The 13607-nt window shown below is 37.7% G+C and overlaps 1 protein-coding gene across 1 annotated transcript in view; it reads left to right on the forward strand.

Annotated features, from left to right (window-relative positions):
- The window catches only part of RAB22A (RAB22A, member RAS oncogene family), a 35679-nt gene extending 22513 nt beyond the window's left edge, over positions 1-13166 (forward strand). The window contains exon 7 of the mRNA XM_060772047.2: positions 1518-13166. Coding sequence (XP_060628030.1) covers positions 1518-1615 — 98 coding nt within the window. The 3' untranslated portion in view covers positions 1616-13166. The remainder of the gene's footprint in view (positions 1-1517) is intronic.
- The last annotated feature ends 441 nt before the right edge of the window (positions 13167-13607 follow it).

Genomic DNA, 13607 nt, shown 5'->3' on the forward strand with positions numbered 1-13607 from the left:
TCAAAATGACATTCCTAGCAGTGATTACTTCAGTAAGAAAAGTGTCAGACATTGTGTCGCTTTCAGTAAACCTTATCCTATGCAGATTTGGCAGAGATAAATAGTCTTTTACTATTGCTCCATCCTTTCTTCCAAAGCCACGTTGTGCTTTTGCATCATTCCAACATTAGAACTTCAAAATTTGTCCAAATCTGACACATTCATTAGGAAAAAGGTGTTGGGGGGAGGGGTGGTGTGAAGATTTATGTTGAAAGGCCAAGATCAATTAGGTGTATAGATGCATTATTTATTTTGTTAATTCAGGAACATTGGGATTCAAGGTCACCAAAGCAATTATTTCAATATGGTTGTAAGGTTGCATTCATTTATGCTGTGATTATGCACACAAGACCGCAACAAGTGTAGGCACATTCGACAAGATTGATGCCAACTGCAATAGCATTCAGAGTGATGTCTTCCATTGAAGAAGTGTGTAAAGCCATCAATATTTATTACACGAATTTAAATTGGGTCACACGGCTTTTGAGTGAACTGTATTACAAGCAGTACTTCCAACAACCAGCGGCTACCACCACCCTTGAAGTGTTTGCATTGTGTATATCCTAATGCTCATGGATTGCTCCTTCAGCCCCCCTGAGATTGAGAGGCTAACACATACCATGAATAACCATGGTAGAAAAGCTGAAAGAGCAATCCACCCTCACTTGTAGTTGCATTTAAATACTTTTAAAAGAGAACATTCTGTCAGTTTGTATCTTTTAAAATCTTTGAGTAACTTTTAAAACTAACAGCGCGCAAGGCTACATAACAAAACGGAAAGGAAACATAACAGAGCAAACCTCAAAATGGTTTTGAACTTTGATCTCCTGTCTTGATCAGATGATATAATCCTTCAACCTTTCTAGAATGATCCTTCACAGTAGGTATTGATCTCTCATTTTCCACCTAGAGAATGCGATATTCCATTGAACATAAGATGGAATACACCACTTTTCCAGTTGCAAAATATCAGAAACCTTCAGCTGAGAAGGGATTTATTTCCATCTTCCTTTGCCTTATTCATTTCTTTGGAGATAGGGCATAAGGGGAGCCTGGACCACTAAGGTCTAGATTGTTCTGAAACCATGCTCTACGCAGGCACAGACCTATATATGCACAGATGCCTACTATACTTAGAAAATATACAGCTCTAATATCTAAGAAAGTATTCATCTTTTAGCCAGTTTAGGATCCTGCAATACTATAGACTACCTGAAGGAAGAAACCTGCTTCATTGGATACTTCTGTGAAAACTGTATTGGCCTCAAATTTTAGTCTGTGTATATTTTATATAGAATAATCTGTCTATATTTTATAAGAAATTCCATAGCTGCTTATAAATGATATTGTGCCAGTAACTTTTAGCACTGCAAGTGAAAATATTAAGTACTTAGAGCTAGCTTGTAGACAATGGAGTTTCTGGTTTATCTTAATTATACAATGGATTTTCCCCTTTCTCTCTCCCTCTCTTGCTGTAGGTCGTAGAATTCCATCAACAGATACCAACCCTCCATCTAGTGGTAAGGGCTTCAAACTTAGAAGACAGCCTTCGGTGACAAAGCGTAGCTGCTGCTGACTGATACCATATTATATCAGATTAGCTTTTATAAATTACTTGGCCTTGGAAGTTAAGGGTTTGTTTTATCTTACTGGTTTCCGAATCCTGTCTGCCTGATGTTCATAGACCCTAAAACGGACTGATCCTGGCATATTTGTACATGCTGAGGAGACGGCAATGTTTATGCTGTCAGACTGTTTGCTTGTGGACTATCTCTTGTATTCAAAGGGAATCATCTTTAATTTCTGCTTTAGCCTTGTGGGAAAGACTCCAACGTACAGATTGTAAGACCTGATATTTCATAGTTTTTTGTAAGCAAAACTTTGCTATGTTTTTGTAAGGGGGGGAGGGAAACAAGCACTTTGTGGATTTTGGTGGGAGTGGGCAAGCTTTGTGCATTCAAATGTGAACTCTGATCTTAATGCAGCTCTGCACTCCACATTTTTGTTCCTGCAAGCCTTACTGTTTTCATTTCATTGTTGTATTTCCAAAGTACAGACTGAACAACTGATTCATAGATGGCTGCAAAATAATGATATTTTAAATGACCAAATTCAACCTGTGTTGTCCCCAAATCTTAATTGCACTTTTATTATGTACTAATGGTAGTGTAGAAATACAAGGTGTCCTTTAGGGAGGAAAGAAGTTCAGAACATAGCCTTAGACAATCTTACATTGTTATGCAGAATTATTTCAAACATAAATAGACACACTTCTTAGAAACCTCTCAGTGGGGTTCTCATTAAGGTAGTAAAAATCCTAATCGAAGCTGACCAAAATTAACTTGACCACAGCTGACAGACATCAGTTGCTGTCAGTAGTTTTAGAATTAGCATGTTGGATGGGGAACATTTTTAATTGCTTAGCATGAGCAATTTTATACTCTTATTTATGAGACTAATGCCTGAAGTATTATAAATTATGTAAGTGCCATAGATTGAGAATCAATTTCCTTTTGTCTCTCCATCCCTTAATTCCATGATGGGAGTATAACAGAGTCCTAAGGTCAGGACTGTTGTGGACTCATCCTGTGAGCATGAGGCCTTGCATCAACTAGCAGCTCTAGTTAGTACAGTGCTGGAAGACACTCCTCTATCTGTCCAGTAGAGGTTGCTGCTAGTGTACCTTGAAGCTTGTGTGTGGAATAAATCACCTCTGCATGTGGAAAGCGAAACAGGGATTCGGATCCAAGGTGTGTGGCAGCGTAGAGCGTTGTCTCCTCACTCTTGGTCCTATCCTAAAGATGTTTTTTAAAAAATCTTGTTTTTAAACAGACCAGTTCTCGGCTTTGTATTGTGTTTTCATTTTATATTAAACTATAAATTAATCTTGCCCAATTATACTATTTCTCATTATTTATTTTTGTTGCAAACTGCTCATACAAAAATAGACTTGGGGCGGTGCTTACGTGTGTTTCTCTCATAAGAATATAACCACTTAATAAACTCACAATGTGTAAAGTAAGTTATAATGCTTTGATATTCACAGAAACATGTCTGTGGTGGCTTTTCCCCAAGCAGTTGCTTGGCATTTGACCATCTTAAGTAAGTGTTTTCAGCTGAGAAGGAAATTTCAAAGGATACATAGGAAATGAAACAGCTTGTGCTTCAAAAATACTAGACTGTATTATTTCAGCGCACTTCTCAACACAAATGAATTACTATAACTAAAAAGTGTGGTTGAAATTATTCAAAATAAATAGGGGTTTTTTCTTCTTCTCCCTTTTATTTCAAATCAAGGGTAAAACTTCTCTAAGGCACTCAAAGATCTAAGGTTATCTTGCCATGCATAAACAGCTGCATGCCTGGTGCTAGCAAATAATATCAAGTGGCAAATTTCTTGTTTAAAATAAACAATAGAACACAACATCTACTCAGCATGAATTGTAAACATTGTTAACAAAGACATTTGCAATGCTTTTCATGCATCTTTTAATTTGTGACATCAGTCTTCTGTGAAATTTTACTTCAAGAACTGTGTGTATACCTGTTACTTGGTCCAAAGAGTGCTTTGCTGCCAATATATATATTTAGGATTGGGAACAAAAATGTTGCCTGTTGTAGTGTTGTGACCTAGGGCAGATTGCCATCACAAGATGCTGGCACTGTAGCCCAGATTGGTTAGTGCTTTGGCCAGGTCCATCACTCTGCTTGTAACTCGGTTTTATAGCAGAAATTGGACTGAAATTAAGTATAATGAGCACAATGATAACAAACTTCCTATCAGGCATTTCCAAGGTATTTGAATCACAAATGTGCTAGATAAGCCTAAACAACATCATGGCCTCATTTCAAAGAGGTATAGTAGGCTCCAGCTTTATAGTCCCTTGCTCTTATGACAGTGTCCTATCTGTATTGCATGATGATTTCCCCTTGATATGTTGCTCTCTTTTGGAAGATTTCCTTGAGTGTAGATCAGAGGGAAAGGAAAAAATCTGCAGCCTTTGAGTGCTTGGAATAACTGTCTAGATCTCTGTTAGTTCAGATTGAGTATCCCTTATCTAAAAGGTTTAGGGTCAGAAGTGTTTCGAAATTTGGGGACAATAGGGTTTGAAATACCTGGATTTACATTACTTAAAGGGATATCTTTGAGATGGGACTCAAGTTTAAATAGGGCATCAATTTATATTTCATAAATATACCTTGTACACATTAACTGAAGAAAATTTTGTACATTTTAATTGTGTGCCTAAACTAAAGGCTGTATACATTGAGCCATTAAAAAGAAAGAGTGCCACTATCTTAGCCACCGATGTGGAGAATTTTGGAGTATTTCAGATTTTGGAATTTCAGATAAGGTGTGTTCAACCTGTATAAGTTTGGTTTTACAAAACTGACTGACAGGTTAGAGAGCCAGTGCCTAGCTGTATATATGCTTATCCAAATGGATTATTATTAACACTTTACCTAGTTCATGTGGTCTCTATCTAACCCAGTATTTGACAAATAAATATACAGTCTCCATAATTTAAAGGAAGTTTCAAACATATTGCAGTTTCATGCTTAGCAAGCAAGTCAAGCAGTGAGCTTCATTTTGTAATCTTGCACATAGCAGTCTAGTTTATTTTTGCACAGTAGCAGCGTCATGTCTGCATCATGCAGTGTGGCTTTCACAGATCAGTGGTGTCATTATGATGCCAATTAGCTCCCTTCTTTCTATAATGTATAATTAGAAGAATTTTTTTGTAAATAGAATATCTTTGTATATATCCAGTAGCATCTTTTAAAGCTGTTACTATATCCTTGCCTTCTGTTACCACATGGGTTATGCAACATAACACTTCAGCTCACAAGCTGTTGTTCTTGGCACCATTTCAAAAGCTTCTCTCGCTATCCAAGCTAGCAGGTACATTGCAAGTGTTTCAACTTGCCTTAGAGTTCACTGGACGTCCTTAATCAAATATTTGCAGAAAAATAATTTAAGCCGAAATCCTGCCAGATATCTGACAAAGGGCTTGCCTGCAATGCATTACTGCACCGCTATTGTCTGCTTATCTCAAATTACATGAATTAATAGATGATTAAGTTTCACATCTGCTCTGTAAACATTGGAGAAACGTTTCAACCTCCCGCTTACTGTGCCTAGAACTGTTTCTGGTTAAAAACAATTCATTTTGCATCACTCCATTATCTGAAATGAAATGGATCTCAAAGTAATTCTTGCTTTAGTGGTTGTCCTGCGTGGGCAATACCAGTGATCTTTGTGCCCTGCGGGTTACGGTCTCTCATCCTTTGAATGCTGAGAAGTATAAGTGTCAATACTGTCTTCTATGAGTTAAAACATAAATGGTATGTAGTATTTGCTGTTTTTTTGTGCCTTCAGTTCATTTTCTGACTTATAGAGCTTGTAAGGCAAACCTATCACAGTGGTTTGTTCAGAAAGGCCTTTGCCTTCCTCTGATTATGAGGAAGTGAGGCTTGCCCAAGGTCATCCAGTGGATTTCTATGGCTAGCAGGGATTCAAACCTGGTCTCCGAAGTTGTTGTCCAACACTCAAAACAATTACACCATACCGACTTTCAAGAACATATTGTATGACTTTCTTACTATTACCTGAATGCCAACCCACTTATCTCAGTGTAATTTGACATGCATAGCCAAAAATATAAGATATAAATTAAGAGTGGAAGATGGGGAATGAGATGTGGAACCATAGAATCATAGAGTTGGAAGAGACCTAGTGGGCCATCCAGTCCAACCCCCTGCCAAGAAGCAGGAAAATCATATTCAAAGCATCCCCGAGGCTGCATGGCCATCCAGCCTCGGCTTAAAAGCCTCCAAAGAAGAAGCCTCCACCACACTTCAGGTTAGGGAGTTCCACTGCTGAACAGCTCTCACAGTTAAAAAGTTTTTCCTAATGTTTAGGTGGAATCTCCTTTCCTGTAGTTTGAAGCCATTGCTCTGTGTTGTAGTCTCTGGAGCAACAGAAAACAAGTTTGCTCCGTCCTCCCTATGACTTCCTTCCACATATTTATACATGGCTATCATGTCTTCTCTCAGCCTTCTCTTCAGGCTAAACATGCCCAGCTCTTTAAGCTGCTCCTCATAGGGCTTGCTCTCCAGACCCTTGATCATTTTAATTGCCCTCCTCTGGACACATTCCAGCTTGACAATATCTCTCTTCAATTGTGGTGCCCAGAATTGGACACAGTATTCGAGGTGTGGTCTAACCAAGGCAGAATAGAGGGGTAGCATGACTTCCCTGGATCCAGACACTTTACTCCTTATTTATGCAGGCTAAAATCCCATTGGCTTTACAGGACAGTAATGTACAGTAAATTGCCAGTTGAAATGTCTGCCTGGGAAGAAATCAAGAGTTTGTTTTCCATCTAAGGCTGATACGATGGATTTTTACATCGGAAAAATAACATGAAAGCCTAAACCAAATTGCAAGTCTCAACTAGAGTACCAAAGCAATTGCTGAATAATAATCAACATTTGTATAGAGCTTTGTCAACTGAAGAATCTATTCTGGTTGGGACTAACAATTTAATTTAAATCTAACAGTGTAAGCCTTTGAATGTCATCTGGGTGTGAATCATACAATGGAACTTGTGAATGGTTTTTGTAGTGTTGTTGAATAAGAAAAACACAGTTTCTAACATTTCTTTTGAGTATTTCCACTTTTATTCAAAATGACACTTGGATATTGCAGCAAAAGTTGGATTTGCAGAGTCATTGTGGGAGGTTATTGTTCAATAGAGCACTTAAAATCAATGTAGATTAATTCAAAAAGCCATGCCCCTTGATATATTCTGGGCTCACAAAGCAAATAGGAATAGAGAACAGATTGTTACAAATCAAGGCCAAGACATAAAGTTGACTTGTTGGCTGGAAATGATAATTTAGTATTGGGATTTAAGAGGAGCATCTTTATGAAAAGGCACCTCTTAAATGTTTTAAAAGTTGGATATAAATATACATTTTTCTGATCAAGTATAGAAGTCATTTTTTAAAATAAAATGACAGCTGTACCTTGAAACATTGCCACATAGTTCCCTGTCCAAGCCTGGCTCTGTCAAAGATCATTCAGGTTCCTTCTCTGAATATTGGCCTTCAAAATTAAGTCACTTTCGTCATCTAGCCCTTTTAGACTATAGTCTTCCCTGAGGCTTATCTCTGAATAAACTCATAAACATGGTGCAGGAGTGATAAGGCAAAAAAATCCAAGCAATATTTTACACAATTGTTTGATAAGAAGTAAGGCCATTCCCAATTTGCAGTGTTTTGTCCAGTGGGTACAAAGAGACGAGAATGATTGGCCTTGGCCTTGAACATTTGTAAAAATGCAATATGTTTTTGAAGACCCTTGAACTAAAGGATGACTATTTGTGCCTCCAAACTGAAATTAAAATATTAAGGACAAAATATTAAATGTTTTTGCAAACTATTGATATTAAAATGTATTCTGTGGGTGGAGGCTGGAAAGCACTTTACAAAGTGCCTTTTAATGGCCTTAATGTTGATATGCAGAAGTACTAATGCTTAGAAATGCTTACAATTTGTTAAAACTGGTACATTTTCAAAGGAAACCAGTTTTCCTGTGTTGGAACTGGGTCTGTGTATTTTAGTTTAACGGTTTGGGGTATATAAGGTTAATATGCATCCTATCAAACACCATTACTACTTTGTCAAATTACATAAACAGCCTTGAGTCCCCTTCAGCTGAATGGAAGTAGAAGAGATATGTCTACCTCTTCCCTCTGTGAAAGAAGGTGTTGTTGGGATCGATCAAGATCATTCTGCATCATTTGTGTTCTGCCTTGTGTTCTTTGTATGCTCCTTCTCAACAGACTCCCTAGACAAATTGTCATTTCTGACAAGCTACCCTTAACATTGCTTTTTTTTTTGTTTGATACTAGATGTGAAGCCGGCCGTGTGAGCATCTTTTCATGTTGCACTCCAGGCATTAGATATGTTTTCAGTGCAATGCCACTGCCTTACCTAAGGCTGTTGCATTGATTCCACCTGTAGAAATTCTAGCCTCATTCTGACCTTGACTGTAGCAAACAGAAAGACCAACAGGAAACTACCCAAAGGTGATACTTGTTAAATGAAGTATTATCTTGGACTCCATGTCTTTAATGTGGATCACTGTTCCGAACAGGGCGTGTTTGAAATAAGGTCTTTTACTGGTGTGGGAGTTTGATGTGTTAAGCACTCCTGCTCTAGCTGTGTTGCTTCTTCTGATCTTTCAGATTGGTAGGATTAATTGTGATTGACACCCACACACGGTGAAACTTGAATGTATCAGATATACATTCAATACAGTGCTCAGAATCATTTTCCATGCCATTTGGAAAAATCCTAAAGCTGAGTCACCCTTTTGTTTATAATCCAAATGAGCCCTTGGCCTTTAGACTGTTACTGCATTCCCTCCCTCTCCAGTCGTTTGAGAACTCAAATCTCAGACACATTTTTGTTGCTGCATTCACTCAGAGGATTGCTGATTTGTCTCTTATCTGCAAACCTCATTTAATCTTGTGTGTGAATTAAAGCTCCAAACAATATCCCAGATATTTGAAAAATAGAAGCTATGCTATTTGGCAAAAGTGATGTGATTCAGATTCAGTCCTGATCATGAATACTATTCTGTTGCATTTGTATTAGTGATGCAAGCTTAATATAAAGAAAAAGAGATAATTGAACCAGATCGTTTGGTCTATCGGCTTTTGAAAGAACTCAGAAATCTTTTGAGAGTTGTATTACACAAAAGTAACTTTTTAAAGCTCTGTATTTAGGGAGTGACGTCCCATCTATCGAGTCATTATTAAGGAGAAGAGATATTATTTTTAGCATCTTGGGTAAGCAGATCTTTCTGTAGATAATCTTCAAATTGCTAATTTATAGCTGGCATGCTGCCATTTGAACTGTGTAACCTGTCACTCCTTGTCTACAATTTCGCTTTATAAATAGCAGCAAGCAAGGCTCAACAATATTGGAAAACATCCCAGGAAATAATATCTGAAGTCACCAGATCATGGGCTAAGAAAGGGCATTCCGAACAAACAGGTATTCTTGAACAGAAAAGAGCTCTTACTGTTGCACTTTGAAACGTGCAAAAATTGATCAAAATTCTTTATCTTTCTTCAGAGTCGCAGATGAGTACTAAATAAATGCCTGCTATTGATTTTTCTCCTCCTGTGAAATTGCCGATAGGATATACTTAATTCAGTCTCTTCCTGGATCCATATATAACTGCATTCACTTTCTTATGTTATGAGAACCATGCATCCGGAACCAAGCTACTTAACAGCTCAGCACAAAGCATTCTGAACAAAGCAGAATGATATTGATGTTTGCATTGCTTTCCTAGGTGTGTGTATGTGCATAGAGTGGTAGGCAGGAGTTATGTGCGAAATATTATGTAGACCATATTTGTACTGACAATTTTTAAATATTTCCTTTTTACATATATATGTGGAAGGAGATGCAGGGCACAGCTTGAAATATTGTTCAAGGAAATAATTCTTCTAGCTTAATGTTCGATAAAGTGACAGATTAATGAATTGCCTTTTGAAGATTTGTGTGCCTTTTAAAAATACAAAAAATTTCGCCATCCCCCAAAAATAACATTTTAAGTGTAATGAGTAAATTTAGTTGTTACAATCATTTTTATATTACTTTTTAAAGATAATGCTGAGAACAGCAATGCTATCTATCTATCTATCTATATATACACACACATACACATACACACACACACACACACACACACATACATACATGCTACCTGTAACATTGCTTTGAAGTTCTGCTGGGTAGTGTAGGCTTAATATAGGAAAGTACAGGGTTGCTGTGAGTTTTCCAGGCAGTATGGCCATGTTCCAGAAGCATTCTCTTCTGACTTTCTGCCCACATCTATGGCAGGCATCCTCAGAGGTTGTGAAGTCTGTTGGAAACTAGACAAGTGAGTCTTATATATATGTATCCAGGGTTTTTAATACCAGTATTAGAAAAACTTTAAAATTAGGACAGTAAAAAATGAGGAACACTAAAGAAAATAAAAAACGGGAATTCCTGACATGAAACAACCAGGGTCAGCTAGCAGTTCTCAACAAAGGATTCCCCCAGGCAAAAAGCAGCCAGGCTTTGAAGCTACAAGGACATTCAATGCTAATCAAGGTGGCCAAATGCTAAATTCACACTTCTACGTCTGAAGTAGCAGGTAGAGCCACTACCAAAATGGGACCTTCATTTTTCTCTCCACCAAACCCTTCCCTTCCTTCCTCATCCTCCCCAGCCATTTGCCAAAGTTTGGAGTGTATTGTTTGCTGATAACTTTTGAAGTTGGGCCAAAAGCTGCATGAAATTAGCCCGTTGTTGCTGTAAAATAAATGAGTTCCATTGTTTTTATTTCTAGTGAAGGAAGCTGATGTACTGTTCTGTGTAGCAGACAGCAACTTTATGAATAAAGTTAGGGAATTTCCAAATGAGATGGTTTCTCAGGTATCAGGAATGCATGAGTCACTAGTCCAAATGGCAATTCAGGGATTAGTGGGAATTGACATGGACTGCATTATACAAATGATAGAAGGAAGAGAGGCTTGCTGAACTTCAGGTCACTGTTCTATGACTGCTTCTTCTGATTCCAATATTGTAGCTGTGCAGTTATCTAGATGGTTGGCTGCTGTCTGGATGGAGCCTTCGAAATTTGATCTCCAGCATAAGGAAAACAGTGGCAATTTTTAAATTTTCTCTCCTCACTCTAAAACAGTGGTTCTCAACCTGTGGGTCCCCAGATGTTTTGGCCTACAAATCTCAGAAATCCCAGCCTGTTTACCAGCTGTTAGGATTTCTGGGAGTTGAAGGCCTAAACATCTGGGGACCCACAGGTTGAGAACCACTGCTATAGAAGCACACTTGCTTCAATGTGGCTTGAAATAATGTTGATGTGTGTGCTACATGAACACGCCAAAAACACAAGTGCTAACTCTGGTGAACTAAATTACACTGATTTCATAATAGTACAGTATATCCATAAATAGGCCTTTAAAAGTATTACTTGGAATCGTGCTCCATCCACTGTGGAAATAAATATTCCTGTACTGCCTACTTCAAACTGCAAGAAATTGCACCATCTATCTTTATAATTACACATGTAATTTGTAATTTTATGATGAGGAGCCCCCAGTGGCGCAGTGGGTTAAACCGCTGAGCTGCTCAGCTTGTTGACTGAAAGGTCCAGGTTCGAATCCAGGGAGTGGTGTGAGCTTCTGCTGTCAGCCTCAGCTTCTGCCAACCTAGCAGTTCGAAAAGATGCAAATGTGAGTAGATCAATAGGGCGGGAAGGTAACGGTGCTCCATGCAGTCATGCTGGCCACATGAACTTGGAGGTGTCTATGGAGGTGTCTTTGGCTTAGAAATGGAGGTGAGCACCCACAGAGTCGGACACAACTGGACTTAATGTCAGGGGAAAACTTTTACCTTTACTCATTTTAAGTTGAAGGGCAAATAAGAATAAAGCAGTTTTGTTAAGCATATGTCTTAAAATTAATTGTGATTCAAGTTCTGTTAACAGATCAGCACTGAGCCAGAAGAAGATATTTAGGAGTAAGGTAAAGGTAAAGGATTTCCCCTGACAGTACCTATTGATCTCGCATTTGCATGTTTTTGAACTGCTAGGCTGCCAGCAAATCTCCAAGGGATTTCTTTTTTGGGAATTTGGGCAAACAGTATTAAAATACAATTCCAGAAGGTCAATCACTTTAAAAAAAGAAAAATGAATTGTAAGTATATAAAGAACAAGACTTCAAACTGAGATTGCAGGCCTGTACTGAACATCAAATACAACATTTCTCAGTGCGATGCTGTCGCATTAAAATAAGTTCAACTATGGTTTTCACTAACAAAAGCTCATCAAATAATCAGGAAGTCCTTGATATTGGTGTCAGATTTTATCACAACTGGAATTCCATATTTGGTTTTTAGTACTATAGTTACTAGTAAACTGGAAAGACATCCAGAAGGGAGATAAGAAAGATGGAAAAACATCTAGGAAAGAATATTGGATTGTGTAAGTTTTGAGCATTTTCTAAGCCTAATGAGGAGTAATACATTAAAAATGCCCCGTTTCTGAAGGGAAGTTTTTGTCTCTAGAATCAAAGCAAACATCTTGATTAGAAAATCCAGGAGGCTGACACTTGTATAGAAACAAACAATGGACAACCAGGGCATGGCAACTTGAGGTCTGCAGTATGATTACATGTTTTTTAAAAATGTCAGGGGACTTATTTTTTGTGCCATACATTACACCAGGGATTTTCAAACTTTGGTCTTCCAGGTGTTTTGATTCCTCATCTGGAAGCCTCGATCACCTTGGGATTTGGGGAGCTTAGGTTCAAAACACATGACAGACCAAAGTTTGAGAGCCACTGTTTGGTCCAAAAATATTACCTCAATGGCAAAAATCAATATATTTGTGGGAAATTGTTAGTCCCACGTGTTTGTGACCGAGTTGCCTTTGGACTGAGAGGGGCGGTATATAAATATGTTAAATAAATAAATAAATATTTGGTAAGCATCTGGATTCAAATTCTCCACTATGTCTAGAATTGCCTATATTGTCAATCTGGTTCTGCAAGGACTATTGGATATTGTGCTGAAAGTCAGATTAATCCCAGTAAATCTTGCACAAGTGATTTTGCAACAGGTTGTACTCATTTTTTTTCTTTGCTTGAAAAGTAGCCTGATAGGGAATTTGTAAAACATTAACTATGATTTGCAGTGTGTATGAAAGTCTGAAGACTTTTCTGATTTTTTTTAATGTTCTTGGGCTGGTCCTAAGTCATGTGTCGTGTACATTTGCATTGTTAGTGTGTAGTGGCTAATGGTAAAGGGTTTGGGGACTATATCTAAACTCTTAGACTCACGTCATTTATACAGATTATTTGTTGTTACTCCTTTTGTAATTATGATTTTGTTAAAGAATCCTTCATGTAACATGTTTAAATGCCTTGTGTCTGTTTAGGCAGATGTATACTTATGCCATAACAATATGTTAACTCACAACCTGGATGTATTGTGCGGAATAAAATTGTCAATGTTTTAATTAAAAATGTTGTTTGTAACACATGCTTCTCAATGGGTTTTTTTTTTAGTTCCACATGCCTGAAAGTACAGTTTCTCTTTTCAGAACTGTTATATTAACATTTCCCTTGAAGGTAAAGTGAATGAACAAGCATTCCATTATTTGCGTAAAGTGTCTCTTTTCGGCTTTGTTTTTCTTTATCACAATAACTTTTCATCCATGTGTTATCTAGCTAATCCATTAAGACCCAGTCCAAATACCCTTATCAAATTAAGTGAACTACTACACAAAGGCTAGAACCACCTTCATATACAGATTCATTTGGGACATTTTCTCTTTGTTTTGTTTTGTTTGGAGTTCTCTTTCATACTTTATTGTGATATTGTACAGGTTTCGTTAGCTGCCCAGAGAACATGGCTTATGAAGTACCTACAGTATATAATAGGCCCTTGATATCCACTTGCTTCCAGCATCTCCCATA

This window comes from Anolis sagrei, chromosome 4, assembly GCF_037176765.1.
Source record: "Anolis sagrei isolate rAnoSag1 chromosome 4, rAnoSag1.mat, whole genome shotgun sequence".
Classification (NCBI taxonomy): Eukaryota; Metazoa; Chordata; class Lepidosauria; order Squamata; family Dactyloidae; genus Anolis; species Anolis sagrei.